At 40.5% G+C, this 27767-nt stretch overlaps 1 protein-coding gene across 1 annotated transcript; it reads left to right on the top strand.

The window, feature by feature from the left end:
• On the top strand, positions 1 to 27113 carry LOC307133496 (uncharacterized protein). Its single transcript, XM_079828578.1, has 16 exons — positions 1 to 125; positions 3830 to 4401; positions 4522 to 4617; positions 5207 to 5440; positions 5532 to 5670; positions 6072 to 6107; positions 6423 to 6961; positions 8005 to 8112; positions 8250 to 8291; positions 12516 to 12600; positions 13153 to 13724; positions 13818 to 13913; positions 14931 to 15164; positions 15256 to 15394; positions 24867 to 24893; positions 25130 to 27113. Exons 2-16 carry the CDS (start codon positions 3832 to 3834, stop codon positions 25672 to 25674), a joined length of 3462 nt encoding a protein of 1153 aa, XP_079684704.1. The 5' UTR covers positions 1 to 125; positions 3830 to 3831; the 3' UTR covers positions 25675 to 27113.
• Positions 27114 to 27767: the final 654 nt, after the last annotated feature.

The raw sequence follows: 27767 nt of genomic DNA, 5'->3' as shown, positions 1-27767 counted from the left end.
AGAGAAAGTGAAACTAACTTGATGAACAACAACGACACGGACGCCTGAAACGATCAACCTCTTCAAAAACCTGAATATTTATTGAGCCGTTCAAAGAGTCTTGTGGACACATCTGATCCTCACAGGTAATGATAGAAATATAAGAGAGATTGAGCTGAACAGGTTTCTAATGGAAGCGATCTGGTTTAGTGGGTTTATGTCAAACTGGAATAAGTTGAACAGAACCAGGTTTAAACATGTCAAATACTCAACTACTTTAGTTGTTTACTGCACTGCAATTATATCATTTTATCATATATTAAAAGTGTGTCGTTTGATTGGTTGTAAAGCAAAGTTTGGTGTTTCTGTCACGCGACATAGGTCCTGTCCCAAATGGCAACCTAAATCCTCACGGTCTTCCTCTGAGTCCGCACTTTCACGACGTAATGCCGCTTGACTGCCAGTGCGGGCTCGGCAGAAGTGCGCATCGAGGGCGCCTATCGACCTCAAAGTGGGCGCTCGCGAGCACCCTTCTGAGACCTAAAATGACAAATGGGACACCCTGCGGTCTCGTGGACTTAACGTAGGGGTTTACAAACTGGGGGTCCTCCAGAAGGTTCTAAGGGGTCCCCAGAAAATTTCAGAAAAGGATGAAGTCTACCAAACATTCTAACTGTTTCATTTCTAAATCTTGCTCTCCTTTCTTGCTGTATAGCCTACATATACATTCCAGAATTGTATATGTATCTTTCTAGAAAGTTTTTCTCACTTTAGTCCCCTTTATCTTGCTCACTGGGGTTGTAATGCAGTATTCTTAACATTAAAATTAACAGTATTCTTAACTGTAAGCTGCTTACATACATTTATTGTGAAAGTTGCTTATACAAATAATTTTTAATTGAGAAATATTCTTCTTCAGGTTTATACATCCAAGTTAAGTAAAGCCAATTTAAGTTTGGAAACAATATGTTGTATTTATAATGTCACACTTAAGCTACTATTTATCTAACAGTTTAAATGTTTTGTATACATAAAATATATAGATGGATTTTATGAAGGGGGTCCCTCATAAAAGGTTCTTCATATTTGGGGGTCCTTGGCATCATAAAGTTTGAAAACCCCTGATTTAATGGACACGCGCACGCAGCACCATTGTAAGTCCACAAGAACGAAATTGCACATTAAAGGGGTGGTAAAACACATTCTTTTGAAGGCTTGATTGTGTTTGTGGGGTGCACTGTAACATGTGTTCATGCTTCGTTTTAAAAAAAATTGCCTTATTTTTCATATATTTGACCTTTATTCTACACTGCTCTGTCCCTCCTTGTAAAACGGTCTGATGCTTTCCGGGTTGTATGAAGCCAGTCCCTCAAAAATACGCAGTGGGCTCAGATTGGTTAGCTGGCCTAGTGTGTTGTGATTCGCTAACCGCAGTGCACGTCGGAAACGTCACGCCCCTTACCGCCCGAATCAGACCCAGAACATTTGAGTGAAGATGATCGAGCAGAACCTGTTCAGTCCTCGAGAGTAAAGACTGCGGATCTATAATGATCGCTACTGAATGGCACTTTAACTTTTGTATTTTTAGAACGATTATAGCCAAATATCTGTCGCAAGAACTAACCCAAAACAAACACTAAGCACTGGCTTTAACTAGTAAGTTAGCCAAATCACACACAGAACCATGTTTAGCATGCCTGTAGATAAACAATACATAAAAGCTCTAATCAAAGAATCATTTACACTAATGCCAGGTTCGCTGTTGAGATTTTAACGTTAGTGTTTGTAACGTTAGGTGTTCGTCGGATAACGTTAAGTATGAATGAGCATTTAACAGACTGGTTTGCAGAACAGCGTTGTCATCTGTTTACTTCCTTGCTACAACCTATTACAGGAAAACACATCGATGAAAAATAAATCAGACTTACAGGTTGTGGCCCGTGAACAGCTTCTGTTTGTAAATCCAGCTTTCAGGACAAGCCGTTGTGCATATCCTGTATTGAACTCGCAAAGTTTGTGGAAGATTGTGTTGTCCTCCGTGAAATGTGCAGCGCGCGCGTCGTGCATCCACGCACCGGCAGTGTTTTTTTCACGCAGCTGACGTTGTGCAAATCTGGTATTGAAATCGCGAAGACGGTGGATGCAGGGAGCCCTGCGCGCGCCTGATTCCCCGCTGACTCAAACACGCGTGCATATAACATGCTGTATGTTAAACGCTCTGCAACGCACCCCCGTCCCTATGAAGGCTGAACAGAGCAAGTACCCCAGACCTGCAATCCGGATGAAAATAACAGCGTTTCTTCGGCATTGCGGCAAAAACACAGCCTACTAACGCTTCCCCGCGGCGATACAAAATTGCCTCGCCCCCCTTATTTCATATTCCCCGGAGGAGGGGTTTATGTAAATATTGGGCCTGGTGATGTCAGCAAAACCTGGGTGAATGTGTAGTAGTCCCTAGCGGCCGTTTGCTGTAGTCCTTAGAAACTGATTTCTTTAAAAGCAAATATCTCCCTTTGCTTTAAACTTTGAACGTTGTAACTTTGCAGATGTTGTTTATGCTCAAGCAGCAACATTACACGTTAGCTAAAGTTAGAATAGTGAAATCGTGGTTTACCACCCCTTTAAGTGTGCCATTTGGGACATTAGCTACATAAAGACTAAAGAAACAGGAAGTAGCCTAAATGATCTGCAGACAGACGGAACACAAACCTGCTAAACTGCAGCTGAAAATCACATTTACATTAAACAAGATTAAAACTACTCTTAGTCATACTAAATGTTTGGTTATTTTATGGACTTATGGCCTATTTGTATTTTGTAGGTAAGTATATGACATACTTTGTACTTGCTGTTTCTGATATAACCTCAGGAGGTTGCTCAGCAGGTTATAGTTCATGTTGTTTAAAAAGGAGTGATTCTTTCCCTCATTATCATTTTCAGTGTGAATATTAAATGCTTATGAGAGAACTTCTTGACAGAAAAGTAAATGTAACCCCAAATCTGATTTTTGAGGCAGGATTTCCTTTATGACCAAAAGCACACTCATTATTACAAGAAGCAAATGGGCTTAGATCTTCTTTTGTTCTCCCTCATGCACTGTTGGGGTCAAAGGATGTTTGCTGAAATAATGATATAAAGTGGTACCTTCATCTAAATCTGGCATGAGACTTGGTGACTTTGTGGGCATGTGGCAGCTTTACTATATATATATATATATATATATATATATATATATATATATATATATATATATATATATATATATATATATATATATATATATATATATATTTGGTTGTATATTAGTGCCACAATGTGGAATGCTGGTGTGCTTTACTACACACACACACACACACACACACACACACACACACACACACACACACACACACACACACACACACACACGCACTGAAATGTCATGTTATTTTAATTTTAAAAGGGTTTGTTGTCCAGTAGATGACAGCAATCTTCTGCTAAATCATGGCACATTTCTCATGTTTTCACTATGAAAGAAATTGAGAAATGTAGATCTTCTTTAAAGTGAATTTTACACAAAATATTGCTATATTATATAAATGTATATATTTAAATGATTGCAGACAGGCAAATAAAATACAAACATAACATACCTCCCAAAAACTGCACACCTGTAGCCTACATTAAAACATTAATAAAGTGAGAAATATTATTTTTGTTTAAAAAAAATTATGATTATGTTACAAAATCTTATCTTACTGTCTGGGTTCTGGGGAGACCCTAAACATTCTGCACCCTAAACAAACAGCACATAAAGGGTAAATTCAGACTAGTATTGCAGGTGATTTATCTTCATCATTTCTCTCTCCAGCGATGTCTTCCTCCAGCGGTCCACTGACTGAGGAGCTTCAGTGCTCTATATGTCTGGACGTGTTCACTGATCCAGTCAGCACTCCATGTGGACACAACTTCTGCAAGACCTGTCTGAATAAGTGCTGGGACAACAGCCAGACCTGCAACTGTCCATATTGTAAAGAAACATTCAAGCACAGACCTGATCTCAAGATTAATACTACACTCAGAGAAGTTGTAGATCACTATAAAAAGAAAAGTCCTGAGAAAAAAACTGAAGTTCTGAAGAAACCTGAAGTTCTGTGTGACTTCTGTGATGAAAGAAAGCAGAAAGCCCTGAAGTCGTGTCTGGTGTGTCAGAGCTCTTACTGTGAAACTCACCTGAAGCCTCATTTTAAAGTGACAGGTTTTAAGAAACACAAACTGATCAATCCTGTGAGTAATCTGGAGGACTATATCTGTCAGAAACATGAGAGACCTCTGGAGCTGTTCTGTAGAGATGATCAGACGTGTGTGTGTCTGTTCTGCACTGAAGGACATCACAAGAACCACAACACTGTTTCATTAGAAGAAGAGATTGAAGAGAAGAAGGTAGAAGTTACTGACAAAACTGATTTTAAAGGGCTCATATCATGAGGAATCACATTCTTTGATTTTGGGAAAAAATTAATCAATTATGAAAACATATTGTGTGTTGTTCTGTGTCTATAGACTGAACTGCTGAAGACACAGAAAGACGTGCAGCAGATGATCCAGGACAGAATCAAGAAGATTAAAGACGTCAAACACTCAGCAGAAGACAGAAAAGTGAGTTTAAAATAATGTAATTAAATTAATTTTATTATTTTTTACTCATCATTTAGTTCTGGCTAGTCCTGATATACAGTCCAACAGCACTGGGACTTTCCACTGTTTGTATTGTTTGAGTTGTTTGAAACTCTTTTCTGTGGTTTGAGCAAATACAGACAAGGTAACTGACATTTGTCTAAGATGTTAAGGTAACCTATTTATAGACTTGTTTATTTAATTGTTTTATAAAAACAATATTATACTCACAATCGCACTTTTGGTATGAATATCGACATGGCTGTGATAACCTGATCACTAGTAAACCCGGACAGCAACATAGTGTCAGCCCAGACCCGGCCCACATCTGGTACATGTTGAATCCAGATGTCTACCAGATGTGGCCTGGATCTGGGAAGTTACTATGTTGCTGTCTGGGAAGTAACAGCACATCTCTCCTGAACAAGACACATGATTTGAAGAATCAGTCAGTGCAAACATTGCAAGATTATGAAAACCCTCTAAAAACACTGAAGTGTGAGCAATAGTGACACTGATTCTTGTCTTATCAAACATCATTAATCATTAGTTGATTGTCCTGGTTGAGCAGAGAAACACAGAGGAGGAGAAAGCAGCCCGTGTTGAGCTCTTCACTGATCTCATCCGCTCCATTGAGAGATGTCAGACTGAACTGCTGGAGATGATGGAGGAGCAGCAGAAAGCAGCAGAGAAACAGGAGGAAGAGCTCATTGAAGAGCTGGAGCAGGAGATCACTGAGCTAAAGATGAGAAACACTGAGCTGGAGCAGCTCTCACACACTGAAGATCACCTCCACCTCCTACAGGTCAGTCAACATCTCTCTGATCAATGATAATGTAGTATATGACACCATAACACTCCCCATGCTGAAGGATTTCTCCTCTCTCCTGCTGTAGATTTACTCATCCCTGTGCAGCTCTAGAAACACCAGGAACTGGCCTGAGATCAGTATGAAGACTGATGAGAGTTTGGAGACTCTGAGGAGAGCTCTGACTCAACTGCAGGACACTCTACAGGAGAAACTCACACTAACTGGTACATGTGTGAAATGTCTGGCTTTAAGCTCAAACAGCTTAGCAGCGTTGGGCTTTAATTTAAAGCTGAAGTTTTTTTAAAGTTATTTTTTTTAAACGATGTATTTGCTGCATAATCACAACACTATTCTGTTTCAAAATTGAATGTTTAATGTTAGTCAAAAAATAACCTGCATAAAACAATTTCATCAAACATTCACAAAATCTGTTTTATAAAGGAAGAACACTAAGAGCTCAAACTCAAAGCAATAGGGGTTTCTGTTTGAATCTCTAAATATCAGTAGACACATTGATCAGATAAAACATGATGTTGTACTTGATTCTTTAAATACAATCTTAAAGCTCATCTATAATTCCACACATAAACATGTCAAAGATCTGATGATTTTTTATTGTCATTAGTCTCTACAGATCTGAAGAGGATGCAGCAGTATGCAGGTACCGTGTGTGTGTGTGTGTGTGTGTGTGTGTGTTTGTTTGTGTGTTTGTTTGTGTGTGTGTGTGTGTGTGTGTGTGTGTGTGTGTGTGTGTGTGTGTGTGTGTGTGTGTGTGTGTGTGTGTGTGTGTGTGTGTGTGTGTGTGTGTGTGTGTGTGTGTGTGTGTGTGTGTGTGTGTGTGTGTGTGTGTGTGTGTGTGTGTGCACTACACTACATTAGATTAGATTACATTCATACACTCACAGCTTGAATATTAAATACATAATCACAGAATTTTGCGTTGTGAATATTTGATTCATATTCTCTGTTTTCTCAGTGGATGTGACTCTGGATCCTGATACAGCTCATCCTAAACTCATCCTGTCTGATGATGGAAAACAAGTGAAACATGGAGACATTAGACAGAAACTCCCAGACAAACCAGAGAGATTTGATTTATCTGTAGATGTCCTGGCAAAAAAGGGATTCTCCTCAGGGAGATTTTATTTTGAGGTGCAGGCGAAGGGAAAGACTGACTGGACTTTAGGAGTGGTCAGAGAATCCATTAACAGGAAGGGAAAGATCACACTGAGACCCAGTAATGGATACTGGACTGTGTGGCTGAGAAATGGGAATGAATATAAAGCCTTTGCTAGTCCTCCTATCTCTCTGTGTGTGAGAGTGAAGCCGCAGCGGGTCGGTGTGTTTGTGGATTATGAGGAGGGTCTGGTCTCCTTTTATGAAGTGGAGTCCAGCTCTCATATCTACTCTTTCACTGCTCAGTCTTTCACTGGGAAACTCTATCCATATTTTAGCCCAGAACCTAATGATAGAGGTAAAAACTCAACTCCACTGATCATTACACCTGTCAATAATAATAAATGAATTTACATCCCTAAAAAGATTTTATACTTAAAATTCTGAATTTTAATGGTTGTTTTAGATTTTAAAATGTTTCAAATGCTTAATTATATTACAGTTTTTCTGAATTGCTAAAACACATTTCGTGAAACAATCACTAATTTTCTCACAACATTAAACACAAATCCGAATTCTCAAACTACATTCACAAAACCCCTGACTCTTCTGGCAAAATCAAACAATTGCCTCAAAAAATGTTCACCTGTACTCAAAATCAAATAAAGCTTTCAGTAATATACAGTTTTTTACGATTGCTTAAGCACAATTTTAAAAACAAGGCTCGTTTTGTCAAAACACTACACACAATGTACACATCCACACACAGAAGTAGCAGAACACCGCAGTTCTTTTGCAAAATTAAACACTTCATTCAAAATTTTACAATAATTTAACAAAACCCATTTTTGACACCGTATGGCACACACATGGTTCATACAATCTGATTCTGTTTGATTAATTTACACACTGCTGTTCTCAATCTTAAACACTTGTAAAATTTCTACTTTTCTAATGATGTAATCTGGGTTTGATTTTTTCAGAGATAAGTAAAGTTTATGAATATATTGACCAAACAGTACACACAAGACCAGAACTGCATATTGATGAAAATATTTATTTCTCTCCACATTGTAAAATCATTCGATTCATTCATGCATTTTCAAAGGTTTGTATTTTATATCTGCTGAGGCCACATCCCACTCCAGGGGTACCTCTTCCTACCCCCCTCTTCCCCTCTCATCCCCCCTTCCCCTCTCCCCCTCTCTTCCCCTTTCCCCCTCTCTTCCCCTCTCCCCCTTTCCCCCTCTCTTCCTCTCTTCCCCTCTTCCTCCACGGGCTCCCCCTTTCATCCTCACTCTTCCTCTTACTGCGACGTTACTTTCCATTTTGGTTGACACATCACAGGCAATGTCGTCTCTTGCCAGGCAAAGGGAAAACCCTCTGTTGTGTCAGATCAGTCTTGACAACATTCTCCACACCTGGCTCTTTCTCATCCTCAGCCTCTTCCTCCTCGTCCACCATCTCTTACACATACTCTTCCTCCCCTCCCTCTCGGACTGTTTCCCTCTATTGCTGGTATTAACATTCAGTGCACCGATGTCACCAGAGTACCTGAACAGGCCTATATTTTGCCTATATTTTGTAATCACATCATTAGAAATAAGTGTGAACAATTTTGAGTTGTTGTGTGAAAACGATGACAACTGTGTTTTAGTTGTGTTTAACTTTTGTCTCTTGTGTTTAGTGTTTTGTGACTCAAATGTATCACAGTGTGAAATGTGTTTTAGTGAGTGGGAATGTGTTTAGAGTTTAGCAAAAAGAGTGCATGAGATTTGCAAACAGTGTCATACTATGTACTGCCAAGTCTGCCAAAATTAAAAATAAATAAATTCATAAATAAATATACAAAGAAATTTAAAAAAGCAAAACGATATAAATAAATATACAAAAAAATAGCTAAAATAATATTTTTTTATACATGTAGGCCTATTTCCTTATATATATATATATATATATATATATATATATATATATATATATATATATATATATATATATATATATATATATATATATATATATATATATATATATATATATATATATATATATATATATATATATATATATATTTTTTTTTTTTATTCTTTCCACATTTATTTATTTATTCTTTTATTTATTTATACATTTCTATTTTTATTTATTTCCACATTTATTAATTTATAAATTTCTTTATTTTTACATTTATGTATTTTTACATTTCTTTGTGCGTAGGGTAATGAGGAGGGCGTGGTTTACATCAGACATAGCAATCGAGCTCAGAGTAGGCGAGGGCGAAGCGTTGAGGCCACAGCAGCCGCGTTTCTATTTTACCCTTCAAATTGAAAATACGCCCAATGGAAATGCGTTGATTTCACAAAAACTCCCATATATCGAAAAAAAAGTCGCATGAGGTGGTTTTTCAGGAAACACCTGGTACGGTGACGCATTGCTGCCACATAGGGCCTGCATATTTTTTTTCCTCTGAAGTATGTCGTAATAACGAGATCTTATGTCGTTAAAACAACATATATTTTCTCCTAATAAGGACAGTGGCGTAACTTTAACCTAGTAATGATGGACCCCGGTACAGCCACAAATATCATAACTATCTATAGGCCTACTCTAATTAAGACATATTCAAGAAATGTATTAAAAACAGAAAGATGCTATAGTTTCAGGCTTACTCAAAGGCCGAGGAAACAGGCCAGTTACGCACGTCAATCCATTCCAGACGATCTTGGTTTGCTTCTTATTTATTAAATATAAAGGCAAATAGTTAATTAAACATTGATCAAAATTAAAATATAATTTATACAAAACAACATTAATTTTAAAGAAATATTCTAGAAAACAAAATTCGATGAAGTGCTCAAAATCATGTCTGACCCCACTCCATGTACCCAGACATATGCGCATCTGATTTACTCATGCTGCTCACTTTTCATAATCAGCATATGAAATTAAAAAAATAATAATATTTAAACATAACTAACTATGAAACTAAATAGGCTACGTTTTCTTTAACCCTCTGTCCGACGAAGGCGTCGGCGCCTTCTGATGGATTTCTTCCTTTATGACAGCAACTCACAATACTCCGTCATTTTTCAGCCATTTTAAGTGCAAGATAATTATAAACAGTAAACTGTCTACTTTTATTTGTGTACACTCACAATAACAAAAAAGGCGTGGATTCAGGGAACAGATTATTTTGCATGCACTCCGCTCCAAACGCTGCATGTCTTCATTTAAAAATAGGCTATATTTTGTTTATTAAATGCAAAGTTTTTCATTTCAAAAGCATTTCAAAATTCAGTTTATATTTCCAACAAACGAATTCCAAGCCAAAATAACGAAGTGCAAAAAAAACCTTTGAGTTACAACCATGCAAATTCAAACATTTTGCTCGTCTCTGTATGTCCAATGCGTCACAATAACCTGGCGTATGTAAAAGTCGATCATTTGTTACAGAGGCCGCGGTATGTTTGGACAGAAGATGAGACAGAGTTCTATATTAAACTCATAAAAGACAATAGAATAGAAAATGCCACAATTTATCAAGACCTTGAAGCAGATAAGAAGGAGAAACACCCAGAAACACCTCATATGTGCCGCTCAAGTATAAGATGCTTTACTTGCCATCAATGCTTGGATAACACACAAGTCTCCTTCAATGGCGTGCGGTGGCTGGGATATACATAAACCTAACAACATACGTGGCATAATTTCTGGAATGATTTATCATGAGAGGAAAAAAATTGTTTTAGTCACATAACATCAGTTAATGGGAACACTGTCATTTCGCAATATTTTTGTATCGACTATTAGAAAAGTTTTAAGCAAATCTGTAATGGAAACGCGGCTAGTGACACCTTGTGGTGTAGCCGAAATACAATAAATATAGCCTATTGACATTGATACTGTCTTTGATGAATGACTTGGATATATGGCCAAAAACATGAACTGATATTCTAGGGCAAAAACGACAAACCTAATAATACGCATTTAAAACATTAATCTGTGGCATTTAGCGGTGAGGTTGTGAATTGCAACCCCTCCCCTTCGAAGCACATAGAGAAGCTACGAGGGCAGACACAGGACAAAGATGTTGTTGTCTGAGAAAGCAGAGAGTAGCTAGCGCTCTCTAGAGAAGTTTGTCCATTTAGGGCTACCGTAGAAACATGGTGGCAAAAGAGTGACTTCACTGTAAGGGGACCCGTGGTATATGTAGATAGAAATGGCTCATTCTAAGGTAATAAAAACATAATGGTTTATTATGTAAGGTCTTTATACAACACTGAAAACACAGTTATGTATATTATATAGCATTTCTGTCAATAGATCCTCATAAATACTACACACTGCACCTTTAAGTCGGATATAGACACAAGTTGTTCTTTCTATGGCCCCCCTAAGGAAACTGCTCTTCATATCTTCTGGGATTGTCCTCACACAGCTGGGTCGAATTTTCTAATTGTATTAACTGCAATGTGCTTCCGGGTTTCTCTTTGTTTTTTTAAGGATGTACTGTTTAGCTATATACAAAAATATATTAAATTTACAAAAAGATAAATCTAATGAATACTTTATTAATAATCTAGTATTGCTCCTGCAAAATTTCACATTCACCGTAAAATTCACTCATCAAAATCCTTTATTCATTGTTTTTAGAAGCGTTGGAACAGTACATCCAAAATATTTCATCATCTAAGAATCTTAAAGCTCTTAAGACAATAAACTTTTTGTCTGTGTATATAAGCTATATAAAACGTGTATTCAAATGTATATATATACTTTGCTTTGTATATATATAGATGCTTTGCTTTCCATATAATTTCATTGTATGTAACTTTTACCTATTGTTTTACCTACAAGTGTATATACTTGTATTTTTGATACTTTGGCATTAATAATAATTAATAATAATAAGAGTAAACAAACAAACAGAACACACTGATAACAGCAGACATTGTGAGAGAATGTTTGTAACCAAGCAAATAGAGCAGCCATTGACTACCATAGTGTTGTTTTCCCTACTATATTAGTCAATGCTCTATCTGCTTTGTTACAATCATTCCTCAAAATATCTTCTTTTGTGTTCAGCAGAACAAAGAAACTCATACAGGTTTGGAACAACATGAGGGTGAATAAATGATGACAGAATTTTCATTTTTGGGTAAACTATCACTTTAAATTTAAAATGTATATGTGAGGAGGATCTGCCATCACTGCAGTTCAGAGAGAGATTCAGAGAAAGTGAAAGTAATTTCATGAACAACAACGATACGGACGCCTGAAACGATCAACCTCTTCAAACAACAGAATATTCATTGAGCTTTTCAAAGAGTCTTGTGGACACATCTGATCCTCACAGGTAATGTTAGAAATATAAGAGAGATTGAGCTGAACAGGTTTCTAATGGAAGTGATCTGGTTTAGTTGGTTTATGTCAAACTGAAATGAGCTGAACACAACCAGGTTTAAGCATGTTTAATACTCAACTACTTTAGCTGTTTACTGCACTGAAATGGTTTCAGAATTAAGTGTTATTTGATTGGTTGTGAAGCCAAGTTTGGTGTTTCTGTCATTTTGTCACATAAAGATTAAAGAAACAGGAAGTAAACAGGGAGTGATTCAGCAGACAGACTGAACACAAACCTGATAAACTGCAGCTGAAAATCACATTTAACATACAAACAAGATTATTTGACTATATAATATATTTCTGGAGAGATGTATCTATTTTTGTGATATATATTTTTGTTGGTAAATATACCCATATACTTTGTTCTTTGGTTAATCTAAACAGCAGGTCAAAGTTCAGATTGTTTAGTGAGTTTGAGTCGCTCACTGTGTTTCAAAGGAATGATTGTATAAATTCTTACGCAAGCTTTAACCAATTTAATATAAATATTAAAAAATGTTTCCCAGTCCATTGATCATACAATACAATTATTTTCTTAAACACGAAGAGGGAAAGAACAATGGCAGAATCTTCACCAACATCAACAAAAGCAGGAAAACCCAAAAGACGGAGTATTGAGGAAACACCTCCATGTAAGTAAAAAAAAAAAAAAAAACAACAACAAGAAGAAAAATGATTTATTGCATGGTTGTCTTTCACTCTTCTCATTTAATATTTAATATGTACAGTTCAGGAAGGTATAGCAGCAGATAATACAAATCATTTAAAATCAATATTGCTCTTTCATATATTTATGTATTTGGTGAGTTGTCTTGTAATGAGCTTAACATAGGGTTCTGATCAGCTTGTCTGGGTTTATTTTGCAGTAATGACCAGCTGACTGAACATGATCTCTTACATATTTGAGTTTCTTCAAAGTCTCTTTATATTCAACCAGTTTCATGAGGTGCATCATGGGATTCTTTATAAACAGTATTAAAGGAGTTCACATGTGTGCTGTAGACTTGTCAAGCATTTCCTTCACTGTCCACTCATCCATTTATTAAAATAATTAATAATAATAATGATTATTAATTAATTATTATTTCAGTCCTTTAAGCAGAAGCCATTAGATCAAAAGGTCACATGTTTGTCCAAACTTCAGACTAGTGCAGGTGATTTATCTTCATCATTTCTCTCTCCAGTGATGTCTTCCTCCAGCGGTCCACTGACTGAGGAGCTTCAGTGCTCTATATGTCTGGACGTGTTCACTGATCCAGTCAGCACTCCATGTGGACACAACTTCTGCAAGACCTGTCTGAATAAGTGCTGGGACAACAGCCAGACCTGCAACTGTCCATATTGTAAAGAAACATTCAAGCACAGACCTGATCTCAAGATTAATACCACACTCAGAGAAGTTGTAGATCACTATAAAAAGAAAAGTCCTGAGAAAAAACCTGAAGTTCTGAAAAAACCTGAAGTTCTGTGTGACTACTGTGTGGAAAGAAAGGAGAAAGCCCTGAAGTTGTGTCTGGTGTGTCAGAGCTCTTACTGTGAAACTCACCTGAAGCCTCATTTGAGAGTGGCAGGTTTAAAGAAACACAAACTGATCAATCCTGGGAGTAATCCGGAGGACTATATCTGTCAGAAACATGACAAACCTCTGGAGCTGTTCTGTAGAGATGATCAGACGTGTGTGTGTCTGATCTGCACTGTAACAGACCACAAGAACCACAACATTGTTCCTATAGAAGAGGAGAGTGAAGAGAAGAAGGTACAAGTTATTAACAAAACAGATTTTCAAGGGCTTATATCATGAGGAATCACATCAGTTATGAAAACATTGTGTATTGTTCTCTGTCTATAGACTGAACTGATGAAGACACAGAAAGACGTGCAGCAGATGATCCAGGACAGAATCATGAAGATTCAAGACGTCAAACATTCAGCAGAAGTCAGAAAAGTGAGTTTAAAATAATGTAATTATATAAAGATCTAAACATAGATTTGGGAGGGAGCCAGTCCTGCCGATCACCATTACAAATGTTTTTAAGCAGCAGCAGTCATTGTGGCGTCCCAGCGACAATTCATCCACCAGGGTTGCGTTGTTTCTGCTTCATACATGAGTAACATTGGTATTATCATATTTCACAGAACCAAGATATGCTGTTGTTATAATATAAACAGGACAGTGTGTCATTGTTGTTCTGGAGATGGTGTGTGTTCATGCATTTTGGGGGCGGAACAATGAAGGCAGGTGTGTGTTTTAGTGGGTTGATTTCAAATAACTGCACCTTTAACTTTTGGCGGCTAATTGGTTATTAAACAAAACTGCATGTGTCTTGCGGAAGAACATTGTAGCCGGAGGTTCTCTCTGTTTATGTCTATGACGAGTCACACAGGTACTGGGCTACTCCACAGAAGCTGTGACCCGACCGGTCTAAAATAGTCCGAATATAAACAGTGTTTAGTGTTTGTTCCAGAAATACTGTCAGTCTGTGATTTACTGGTGGGGATTTTACACTCTTTTTTGAGGTTACATTTTTTTCACCAGTAGGTGGCGACAAGTGACTGTCTTTATGAGTGAGTCACTGATTTTGATTGATTCACACAAGTTATTTGTTCAAAAACACTGATTCATTGAAGAAAGAATCATCACTTCAGTGTGTTGCAGCTTTGTTTGAAACTCTTTTCGGATACAGGCAAGGTTACTGACAATAATTTGTGTATTAGTGGTGGGGATTTTGACACTTTCTGCAGGTTACATCGATACACCAGTAGTTGGTGTCGCGACAAGTGACTTTGTGAGTCATGGATGTTTCATTCAGTGTAAAAGGTGCAGGACGAAGTTTAATACTTCAGTTTAGGGATTTTGAAAACCGCCTAAAACACTGAAGTGTGAGCAATAGTAATAGTGATTCTGATGATATTATTTGCCTCTAACAAAACTAATCATAAGTTTATTGTTCTGGTTGAGCAGAGAAACACAGAGAAGGAGAAAGCAGCCCGTGTTGAGCTCTTCACTGATCTCATCCGCTCCATTGAGAGATGTCAGACTGAACTGCTGGAGATGATGGAGGATAAGCAGAAAGCAGCAGAGAAACAGGAGGAAGAGCTCATTGAAGAGCTGGAGCAGGAGATCACTGAGCTAAAGATGAGAAACACTGAGCTGGAGCAGCTCTCACACACTGAAGATCACCTCCACCTCCTACAGGTCAGTCAACATCTCTCTGATCAATGATAATGCAGTATATGACACCATAACACTCCCCATGCTGAAGGATTTCTCCTCTCTCCTGCTGTAGATTTACTCATCCGTGTGCAGCTCTAGAAACACCAGGAACTGGCCTGAGATCAGTATGAAGACTGATGAGAGTTTGGAGACTCTGAGGAGAGCTCTGACTCAACTGCAGGACATTCTACAGGAGAAACTCACACAAACTGGTACAATATCAAATACAATGTACAGATACATTTATCATGTTTTAATATCAGTAATGAAGAATGAGTCTGGTCCAAACTGGAATAAGAGAAGTATGTGATCATGTTCTTCTTGAAGAGAGCAGGCTATTTTTAGCTCTAATTTCGGAAAACATGCAGTAAATTAATCTTGTTTTAGAAGCTTCATCACTGTAACCACAACCATGAGGCTTTAGTACATCTGTGAACACGTTTAGCTGAGAAACATTAATGATCTACTATCTCTGTGTCAACATTTTGTGAATGCACATTGCACATCAGATCAAATTAGTTTATCAAGATTTGTAAGTTTCTAAGAAAAGCAAATTGATAGACATTATACAATAATCATACAATAATCATACGCTGTTTGTTAATTGGCCAGAGGAGAACTGGCACCCCGACTGAGCCTGGTTTCTCTCAAGGTTTATTTTTCTCCATTAGGTCACCTGATGGGGTTTTGGTTTCCTTGCCTCTGTTGCCTCTGGCTTGGCGTGCTCAGTTGGGACACTACATTTTTCAACTAAATATCCAAATAAATCTAATTATTAAACTAAATTAACCATATAAACTAAATTACTGATCTAATTACTGATCTAAAGCCCACACTGTCACTGTATGATAATTCAAATGAACTGATGACATCACCGTTTTCTCCAGAATGGCTATACGGCTGAATACATTTACATTTAGTCATTTAGCAGACACTTTTATCCAAAGCGACTTACAAATGAGGGCAATAGAAGCAACTAGAGCAGTCAAGGGCAACAATATGCAAGTGCTGTAACAAGTCTCAGTTAATCTAGCACAGAACGTCTCAGGTTACGCATGTAACCTCTGTTCCCTGAGAACAGGAACGAAACGCTGCATCAGCTGACGCTATGGGGAACGCCTCCAGCGTGACAGGTGTCTGAAGCTACTATCGAATTACGTCAATCCTATTGACCGGTGACAGCCCATGATGTCATCAATGTGCGACCTGGAAGTATATAAGGGCGCCTTGCCAACACACACACATCTTCTCGTCTGAAGGGACTGTTTGGCAGACAGGCCCCGAGGCATGGCAACGAGATGCAGCGTTTCGTTCCCTGTTCTCAGGGAACAGAGGTTACATACGTAACCTGAGATGTTCCCTTTCGAAAGGGAACTCTCGCTGTGTCAGCTGACGCTATAGGGAACGATATACCCATGCCGCCATGCTGAGGGGAGTGTCTGCCCACTGGCAGGGACATCTGTCAGCACAAGTAAATTCAACTGAAAAACCTGAGCAACTCCCCCTCAGGTCACACTGGGCTGTCAGTGACAGCATCCCCTACGGTTATAGCCCAAGCTATACTCCTAAAACGGGACCTTAATGCAACTGCATGAGGTCTTATCCAGACTGCTCAAAGGCCCGGGACCAACTACTTCAACAGAAGGAGTCCCTTTAAGGGAATGTGGCCAGGGGACCCGAAGGAGCCCCAGCCAGTCCCTACTTGGGAAACAAATTCGCCCGAGTGCCACCAGGGAGGCCTGACCTGGTGCCCTAAGTGTTATGGACACTTCGGTTTTGCCAACCCTGTCTGTTCAGAAACAGAGCCTCCGGATGGTGCCTCAGAAGGCATCCAGACTAAGGGACTGAAAAACTGGCAGTCCTACTTAGCCCGGAACTCAGAGATGGGTTATCTCAGAGAGCGACACTCAGCGTATCACTTTTCAACCCTAACTGGCGAGGGGAGCCTGCCTGCTCAAATTAAGGATCTACCAAGTACTTGTGTTTCAAAGCAATAGGGAGGCCGGACAGGCCTACGGACTGATCTAACAGGGAGGCCTCACGAGAGGCCTGCGACCGTCTGACCAGGCTCAGGCGGCTGTGTGCTTGTGTGCTCATAGACGACCCTCAGTGAGGGGAGCAGCTGAACCTGCCTGGCGGGTAACCCCCAGATGTAGGCTAAGCTACCATAGGTTCTACTCACAGAGAACTGGTAACCGAGAAGTGCCTAAACTTGGGAACTTCACCTTCAAGGAGGCCCCGTGGGGGCTACTACCTGATAGCGGGTTCCTCAGGAAGGCCTATAGAGGCCTACTACCTGATAGCAAGCTATGCTAGCTGCCCGAGCATGACTCGGGACTCCACACTCGGGGAAGGCCTAGTGAGGCCTACTACCTGACAGCAGGCTTTTAGGGAGGCCTGAACAGGCCTACCACCTGATAGCAATATATGCCGGCTTCTAGAGCGTTCAAGCTCACCTTCAGGGAGGCCTGGTGAGGCCTACTACCTGCTAGCGAAGCATGCTAACAGCTGAGGTCACCTCTAGGGAGGCCCGGTGCGGGCCTACTGTCAGATAGCAACTCATGCTAACTGTTAAAGTGACCGCAACCTGGGAGCTCACCCTCAGGGAGGCCTAGTAAGGCCTTCCACCTGACAGCAGGCCTTCAGGGGAGGCCTGATGAGGCCTACAACCTAATAGCCGGCAGGCTAGCTGTCCGGATGTGAAGAACATCGGTACTTGCCTTCAGGGAAGCTTGATGAGGCTTCCTACCTGAAAGCAAGGCTTCATGATGAGGCCTACCATCTGATAGCTTGCTCGGCTAATTAACCTGATGTCACACATCGGTACTTACCTTCAGTGAGGCCTGGTGAGGCCCTCCAACTGATAGTAAGCCCTAGGGAGGCCTAGTAGGCCTTCCAACTGACAGCACCTAATAGCCGGCAGGCTAGCTGTCCGGATGTGAAGAACACCGGTACTTGCCTTCAGGGAAGCCTGGAGAGGCCTTCCAACTGATAGCAAGCCTCTAGGGAGGCCTAATGAGGCCTACCACCTCACAGCCTGCCAGGCTATTTAACCAGATGCCAACATCGGTGCTTACCATCAGTGAGGCCTGGTGAGGCCTTCCAACTGATAGCTTGTCTTTTAGGGAGGCCTGGTGAGGCCTTCCACCTGACAGCCGACCTTCAGGGAGGCTTGATGGGGCCTAGAACCTGATGGCCAGCAGGCAATTCTTCCCGATGCCGAACATCGGTACCTGCCTTCAGGGAGGCCTAGTAAGGCCTTCCACCTGAACGCCGACTCTCAGGGAGGCTTGATGGGGCCTTTTAAACCCTGGTAGCCGACCAGGCTAACCCCGATGCTATACATCGGTACCTGCCTTCAGGGAGGCCTGGTGAGGCCATCCACCTGACAGCCGATTTTCAGGGAGGCTTAATGGGGCCTATAACCTGATAGCCAGCCGGGCTAGTTCACCCGATGCCATGCATCAATACTTGCCTTCAGGGAGGCCCGGTGAGGCCTACCCTAATAGCAAGTCATGCTAGCTACCCAAGCATTCCTGCCTCGGGAGCTCACCTTCAGAAAGAAGCCTAAAGAGGCCTTCTATCTGATAGCAAGCCTACTAGGGAGGCCTGGTGAGGCCTACCACCTGCTAGCATTTACCATGCTAACCGTCAAGTGACTGAGACTCAGAGCACTCCTCCAGCGAGGCCTAGAGAGGCCTGCCAACTGATAGCAATTATGCAAATTGTCAGAGTAACAAAAAGACCCTGGGGGCTCGTCCTTACGGAGGACCACCTGATAGCCAGTCAGGCTAGCCGTACCGATGTCACACATCGGCACTCGCCCTCAAGGAGGCCCGATGAGGCCTACCATTTGATAACAAGCCATGCTAGCCAAGTATCCAAATCTGGAACTCGCCTCCAGGGAGGCCTGGTGATGCCTACCACCTGGTAGCAAGTTACAACTGACTGCTATGAAACCCTTGACAGTTAGACTACTGGCTGACTAATAACTATCCATTGCACTGCTATGGGGACTCGCCCCCAGGGAGGCTTTGTAAAGCCTACCAGCTGGTAACGAGTCCTCACAATAGTCAACGTATCTGGGAAGCATAACACACCAGTTCATACAAGCTGGGGCCGCCCAAAGGAGGCCTCTTAGGTAGCTACCTGGTCGCAGCTGCTGTGAACCCAGACATTAAAAAAATGGGCTGGCTCTGACCGAGCGACTCTCACATGAGAGGAGGCTGACAACACAGGGATGGTATAAGGGCTTAAATTCAAGTAGTGAACAACCAGAGGTGACAGTGCCTCAGCAACGCACCTCCAACATCCCTACAGCCTAGGCCAACTAAGCAAAAAAGCTCCAGCGTCAGTTTCTAGTAAACACACTCTAGAAGAGACAAACTACTCTAACCTGCGGTGGCTTAGGGGAACCGAAGACACATAGTAAAAAACCCCAAGCGGTAGCAAACACTCCATTCTCCCAGAAGGACATCCTACCGCTTAGTACTCCGCTAACATTTCAGTAGAAATGAGCGGCGGCCTCAACACAACTCTCACCATGAGAGGAAGCCTAAGTTTATATACATATGAACAACATGAGCGGTGGCCTGCCCTGCGTTTCCTTAAAGGGGAAAGCCAACACACACTCACCTCCAAAGCCCAGATCCTGGTGCTGTAATAAGCCACCTACAGGGGGAAACTTCAGTTAACTCCTCCTTTCCTAATGGTTGCGTAAACCCACACTCTATACAGGGAACAAAGGTCTGTAAGAAATACATATTTTAGTGTATCACACAAAATAGACCACTCTCACCTGCGGCGTGTAGAGCGAAGACTTACCACACAGTTCTCATATGACCGCGGTGTTCTACCTCCCTTGCATGCCTGAAAGGGGCACTCTCACTGATCAAGCCAAGGCAGGCCGCCCCAGGCCTGATGTAAGAAGCGCCTGGAGAAACGCTCTATGAAGAAAAACTATGAGGGATCCTTCTTCCAACGGGAGACCCGCCTCTTTTGCGACCTACTCCAATGAGGGGGCGCATGAAAGGCAATACTGGCACTCTGGCCCTGTCTCCAGCCCTCAGGCCATGACGGGCCAGGCCCTCCCGGATCCGGATCTCAGCGGTACGCAGGTTAAGCGCTGCCGAACGTGCCTTCGCCTCTCCAAACTTTTAATGAAAAGTTTGTAAGGCAAAACCGGCGACTCGTGGAGAAAGCTCTTTCCTTTCTCCACGATATCCACCGAGTTCGACCACAGATGTCTCTCCGAGGCCACCATCGCCGCCCACGATCAGCCGATCGCGGCAGCTGCTTTGCTTGGTGGCACGGAGAGCTAGAAATGTGGTGCGGCGCAGTTCGACCACCGCATCAGGGGTTAAAAACCTAACCCTGATCGAGATCCCCCAGCAGATCTGCCTGGAACGCCTGAAACCATGCTTTTTACACCGCCATGGTGTAAAAAGCAGCACCAGCCTGACCTGTTGCCGTGTATGCCCTGCCATCAGAGCACAACGTGTTTTAGAGAGGTAGATGGCAGAGTTTGAACTCTCAGTGTTGATGCCCAACAAATTGCGAGAAAAGTTCGCAAACGTTCCTCGTCAATCGGTAGCATCCACACATATCCATATTCCCCTATCCCCTCGACATCAGCGAAGTTAAAACGCTGATGTCGATGAATATTGGGTCGAATATGGATTCTTCCTTGCCCTCTCGATCTCTGTAAGGAGATAAGGAAAAAATGGAAGGCTCATCTGAGCTGATGATTTATGGCTGAGGAAAAACCGATCGTGCAATCTATCACGAGCGATCTCTCCTCTAAAGCGCCAACATGGCAGCCGCAGCCTGCCTGCAGCACGTTCCATAAAATTAATCAGCTCAGCATACACGGTCAGGGTGACTGAGAGGATTCATACCACTCTCACCAGCCATCCCTAAGAGCACTTGCTGATAAGATTTGTTAGCCGCCAGATCGTCCGAGAGGTATATAACCTCTCGCGATGATCGGCAAGCTGCATCTGAGAAACCCATGATGTATGCCAGCGCTCAGCCTCGGCGTGAGCGGGACAGCATCATCCAGCCCCAGATGCCAAACTCTCTTCCCTCAAGAAGAAAGCCAGACTAGAGTGGAGCAATCTCAGATTGAAAACCACTCACACTTACACACAAACAACTTCATATGAACTGACTGTGCATGCTCTTGATCCCAGGCAGTAAATACACACTCGTGTGTATTAAACAATGAATTTGAATTACCTTAATTCGTCTAGCACTTCAAACAGACAGTCCCTGAAGGCGAAAAAGATGTGTGTGGTTTGGCAAGGCACCCTTATATACTTCCGGGTCGCACATTGATGACATCATGGGCTGTCACCGGTCAATAGGATTGACGTAATTCGATAGTAGCTTCAGACACCTGTCACGAAGGGAGGCGTTCCCCATAGCGTCAGCTGACGCAGCGAGAGTTCCCTTTCGAAAGGGAACAGAGATTTTATTTTATTTTATTTTATTTTTTTTTATTTATTTTTTTTTATAATTAATTTTTTTATTTTTAATAAATTAGACAGACAGAAAATGAATAGAATGATAAGTGCTATTCTTGATTGGTCAGGTGCTGCTGGAAGAGATGTGTCTTTAGATGTTTTTTGAAAATGGCTACAGACTCGGCCGCACAAATTGAGATAGGCAGGTCATTCCACCAAGTGGGGGCGGTCCAGGAAAAGGTCCGTGAGCGATTTCATGCCTCTCTGGTATGGCACCACAAGGCGTCGTTCACTGGCAGAACGTAAATTCCTGGAGGGTGTGTAAGTCTGAACAAGTGAGTTTAGGTATATTGGTGCAGAGCCAGTGGTTGCTTTGAAGGCGAGCACCAGTGCCTTGAATATGATGCGAGCGGCTATTGGTAGCCAGTGCAGACTGATGAAGAGAGGCGTGACGTGCGCTCTCTTTGGCTCATTAAAGACCACCCTCGCCGCTGCATTCTGGATCAGTTGCAAGGGTTTGATAGTGCATGCTGGAAGGCCCGCTAGAAGAGCATTACAGTAGTCCAGTCTGGAGAGAACAAGAGCTTTTACCAGGAGTTGTGTGGCATGCTCTGATAGGAAGGGTCTAATCTTCCTAATGTTGAATAGTGCAAATTTGCAGGACCGGGTTGTTGCAGTAATGTGGTCAGTGAATTTTAGCTTATTATCAATCACAACCCCAAGGTTCCTGGCTGTCCTGGACAGAGTTATGGTTGATGAACCTAGCTGAATGGAGAGATTGTGATGAAGTGCTGGGTTGGCTGAGACCACAAGCAGTTCTGTCTTTGCAAGGTTGAGTTGCAGGTGATGTTCCTTCATCCAGACTGAAATGTCTGTTAGGCAGGCAGAGATACGAACACCAACCGGTGGATCATCAGTTGAAATAAGAAGTAGAGTTGAGTGTCGTCGGCATAGCAGTGATAGGAAAAGCCATGTTTCTGAATGACAGATCCCAATGATGACATGTCGATGGAGAAGAGAAGTGGTCCAAGCACTGAGCACTAGGGAACTCCAGTGGCTAGATGATGTGACCACTCCATGACACCCTGAAGGACCTACCTGAGAGGTAAGACTTGAACCACTGGAGAGCCTTTCCTGAGATGCCCATCTTTATGAGAGTTGACAGGAGGATCTGGTGGTTAACTGTGTCAAAAGCAGCAGGCAAATCCAGTAAGAAAAGTACTATGGATTTGGAAGCTGCTCTTGCCTGTCTCAGTGCCTCCGTAACCGAGAGCAGGGCAGTCTCAGTTGAGTGGCCGCTTTTGAAACCGGATTGGTTGATGTCCAGGAGGTTGTTCTGTTCAAGAAATGTAAGAGTTGACGAAGGAGGGGGGGGGGGGGGGGGGACAAAGGAGCGAAGAGAATGTTTTGAAAAGTGCACGAGAGTCAGAGCAGTTGTTGATTTTGTTGTGGTAGTATGTCGTTTTAGCAGTGGAGACATTAGTACAGAGAGAAGCGAGAAGAGACTGATATAGGGTTAGGTCAATAGCGTTTTTAGTTTTGCGCCACTTCCTCTCTGCCGCCCGGAGTCCAGAGCGATGTTCGCGGAGAACATCAGACAGCCAGGGGGCAGAGGGGGTGGTGCGGGCTGGCCTGGATGAAAGGGGACAGAAGTTGTCTAAGCAAGATGTTAGAGTGGAGCAAAGAGTGTCAGTAGCACTGTTAGTGTCTAGTGCTGAGAACTGAGCAGGTGGAGGGAGTAGGGTGACCACCCGTCCCGCTTTGCGTTGTACCGCACAGCATTTTCACCCCATGTCCCGCACGTCACATATTGAGAAAATGTCCCGCATTTTCATCAGTCTGTTGGTTTTTAATTATCATATTAAAAAAACATGCATGCGTTATTTTGCCTTTTTAAGAAAGCATTTCATTTATTCTTTTTGCGGCATCGTTTTTCACCTAGACATATTTAACAGCGCTTCGTCAGACGTAACATCCCGCCTTTCACAAATAGCCTACAACAACAGCCGTTTTTAAAATCCTATCCAATGGTTGAAAAGAAAGGAGTAAACACGGTCACTAGTAGGTTGTGACGGCTGTCAATCAAAATGTGGAGCGGATTCGTTCCATGTAGAAAACGAATGGATAATTCGGTAAATTGGTTATATTCTATCTTAACATGAAATATTAAATATTATATATTATACTTATATATTATATTATATGTTGCTTTATATTTTATTTGTTCATTATTGGACAGATCTGATGCCTGCTGCCTTTGGGCTCAGTGATGTTGAATTTAAATGACATGTAAAATGTTACATTGTGATGTAATGGTGTTTTCTGGAAGGGACTAAAGAACAAAGTATTTTTATCATCTGAAAGGCAGAATACATATGTTTTTATTAAGTTAGATAGACATTGTGTAACAGTTTCAGGTTATGTTTTAGTGTCGGTAACATGTCCCACATTGTCCCACACAAACTTAGTAATTGTCCCACATTTGGTTTGTTTGATGGTGGTCACCCTAGGAGGGAGTGAGGATGAAACCATAGTGGATAGATGGGAGGGAGAGAACGAGAGTAGATTACGCCGAAAGGTGATCTGCGGAGGAGTGCGTGTTGTGTCCGGAGTCAGTAGGAGGTTAAGAGTGATGAGAAAGTGATCTGAGGTGTGCAGTGGAGTAACTAAAGTGTTGTCTGTGGAGCAGTAGTGTGTGTAGATCAGGTCCAGATGGTTACCTGATTTGTGAGTGGCTGTAGTAGATACTCGCTTATAAAATAAAATTGTTGCATTATTTTCCTGTTTAACACTGTAAAGCTGCTTTGAAACAATCTGCATTGTTAAAAGCGCTATATAAATAAGGTTGACTTGACTTGACTTGATTATGGGTTTAGGGGTTCATTTTATTCTTCATTTATATCAGGCCTGCAGCTTAATCTTTAAAATCTTAAAAGTTATTTTTTTTTTAAATACCTTTTTTTGTTGTTGTTTTAATTTCAAAACTACAGTACAATGAATAATTGAGATGAATAACATTAGCCACAAAAAAATTACATTTCATTCTGAAATGAGAAACACACATTGTTCAGATAAAACATGATGTTGTAATTCGTTCAATATAATCTTAAAGTTTAAGCTTTAAGATTATATTGCTTAAGCTTTAAGTTTTAAAGCTTATAATTCCACACATAAACATATCAAAGATCTGATGATGTTTTATTGTCATGTGTCTCTACAGATCTGAAGACAATGCAGCAGTATGCAGGTACTGTGTGTGTGTGTGTGTGTGTGTGTGTGTGTGTGTGTGTGTGTGTGTGTGTGTGTGTGTGTGTGTGTGTGTGTGTGTGTGTGTGTGTGTGTGTGTTGCACTACACTAGATTACATTCATACACTCACAGCTTCATCACTGACCTACAGTATGATTAACAACTGATTACATATTACAAACATCATCACAAAATATCTGTGTTAAATTGTGATTCATTTTCTGTGTTTTCTCAGTGGATGTGACTCTGGATCCTGATACAGCTCATCCTGATCTCATCCTGTCTGATGATGGAAAACAAGTGAGACATGAAGACATTAGACAGAAACTCCCAGACAAACCAGAGAGATTTGATTCATCTGTATGTGTTCTGGGAAAGGAGGGATTCTCCTCGGGGAGATTTTATTTTGAGGTGCAGGTGAAGGGAAAGACTGAATGGGCTTTAGGAGTGGTCAGAGAATCCATTAACAGGAAGGGAGTGATCACACTGAGTCCCAGTAAAGGATACTGGGCTGTGATTCTGAGGAATGAGAATGAATATGAAGCCTGTGCTAGTCCTCCTGTCTCTCTGTCTCTGATAGTGAAGCCGCAGCGGGTCGGTGTGTTTGTGGATTATGAGGAGGGTCTGGTCTCCTTCTATGATGAGTCCAGCTCTCATATCTACTCTTTCACTGCTCAGTCTTTCACTGGGAAACTCTATCCATATTTTTGCCCATATCCAAACAATGGAGGTAAAAATTCAACTCCACTGATCATCACACCTGTCAGATACAATAAATGAATGTATACACCTGATATGAAATACAGAATGAAAATAATGATTCCTATTAGGGATGCAACAATACAGTTAGACCACGGTTCAATACATACGTCTGTTTTTTAACCATGGTTTTCGGTTCGGTTCTGATGGCTTCTCACATAATTTTTTGCTATTTTGTTATTTGCTATTCTTAGGCCACAGGAACAGAAAGAGGTTAAGGAGGAAAAAAAGATTTTTTTTTATTGCAATACTCTTTCTTTATTTTACTTAAAAGACTTGAAAAACCTTACTGAAACTTAAAACTTTACTTAAAAAAACCCTTGTACACATTCCTAGTGTATTGTAAAATATAAAATAAATTATATAAAGATTTACACTGGCAGCTCAGAGCTGTACAGCAGCATTTAAGTATGGAATTGAAGGAATACATTTAAAAATAAAACAATAGACTTCACTTTAAAATATACATTGATTATAGCTACTGTATTCGTTTTTCAGCCAAGAGCAGTGAGTGATTTTCTCTTTGTCTTTTGTTGTTTTATTAACATTAAAGGAATAGTTCACTCAAAAATGAAAATTCTGTCAGCGATTACTCAAGTTGGTTTAAACCTGAATAAAGTTCTTTCTTCTGTTGAACATAAAATATATTTTGAAGAATGTTGGAAACCAAACAGTTGCTGGTCTGGAATTCAACTGTCTGTGTTCAACAGAAGAAATGAATACAGGTTTTGAACAACATTAGAGCGAGTAAATAAGGACATCATTTTAAAGGTGAACTGTCCCTTTAAGGACAAGTGGCAGCATGTTCACTAGGCTGCGCTGCTGTCAATTTAAGACCTGCACGCATCTAATATACAGACACACGGCGATTTTACTTTAATTTTAGACATAACCAACTGTGTTTATGTTAATCTTGTGTGTATTTGACAGTATTAGCTCAGTAAGACTACTTAGTCCAGTAATCACGTGTTTGACAGGCTTTTAGTGCGCGCGCTCGGAAAATCGCATGTTTAACCGGCAAGGCTTTAAAATGCATGCAAATAATGAACTTTCGTGATTATGAATAACTATAGTGTTCCGTGAGTAGTGAATGTATGTTGCGTTGTTCAGTATATTGGGATGGAGGCAAATGATAGAATGTGTAGAAAAATAATAAATTAATTAATGCAAAACCGAACGGTTCAATATTATATTATATTGTGGCATCCCTAATTTCTATACTTTAAAATAAAAAGAAAATCATGTTTTGCTATTTTTCATTATTAAAATGTATTATTTCTAGCTATAATTGCACATTTTTATGTAAAAATATAATGCTTGTTTACCAAATATTTTCTTTCAACTTTTCATACATTTTCATGCAATTTTCCCCTCAAATCTCCACCTGATAAAGTAAAATTGCCTGTATTGTTTTTTTGCTTTTGTTTTTACATCAAAATAAACCAAACTATGATAACATTAATAAACTGACTGAATTCATTCATTTTAATTACACAAATTAATGAGTAAATGTTACTTACAAAATGTTCTGTGATATTACTGTGGTACATCAGGTGGTAATACTTCAATATATACCACAGAACTGAATGATTACCATATTCATAACACTGTGGTAGGCTACTTAAAAACACCATGTTATTATGATAATGTAATGAGAAAAAAGAAGAAGAAAAAAATGATTACAAAATCAAATGTTAACCCTGGTGAGTATGTTTTACCATAAGACTACACAAACATTTAGAAATTAATTCAGTTCAATAGACATATTTAAACACACATTAGATTTATTGAAATGCTTATTTTATTGATATAGGACTATTCGGTTACACTTTATTTCGATAGTCCACTTTAAACATTCTACTAACTATAAGTAACTTTGCAACTACATGTCAACTAACTGTCATTAGAGTATTAGTTGACTGTCAGTAGACTGGTAGGTTATGGTTAGGTGTTAGGGTTCGGGTTAGTAGAATAAGTTGAATTATAGTTGCCAAGTTACTTATAGTCAGTAGAATGTCTGTTGGGGGACCAACAAAATAAAGTTTTAGTAAATATTAATCAGACAGTCTACAAATACTCTAATGACAGTTAGTTGACATGTAGTTGCAGAGTTA

This window comes from Gobio gobio (genome assembly GCF_949357685.1).
Source record: "Gobio gobio genome assembly, chromosome: 11".
Lineage (NCBI taxonomy): Eukaryota > Metazoa > Chordata > Actinopteri > Cypriniformes > Gobionidae > Gobio > Gobio gobio.
Note: the sequence above shows the minus strand (reverse complement) of the source record. Positions and strands in the feature narration are given on the sequence as shown.

What these genes read in the sequence shown, in the direction of transcription:
- LOC307133496 (XM_079828578.1), top strand. Translation starts at nt 3,832, where the DNA reads ATGTCTTCCTCCAGCGGTCCACTGACTGAGGAGCTTCAGTGCTCTATA. An exon ending in AAGAGATTGAAGAGAAGAAG is followed by an intron (nt 4,402 to 4,521) that starts GTAGAAGTTACT and finishes CTGTGTCTATAG; the next exon opens with ACTGAACTGCTGAAGACACA. An exon ending in AGTGCACCGATGTCACCAGA is followed by an intron (nt 8,113 to 8,249) that starts GTACCTGAACAG and finishes TCTTGTGTTTAG; the next exon opens with TGTTTTGTGACTCAAATGTA.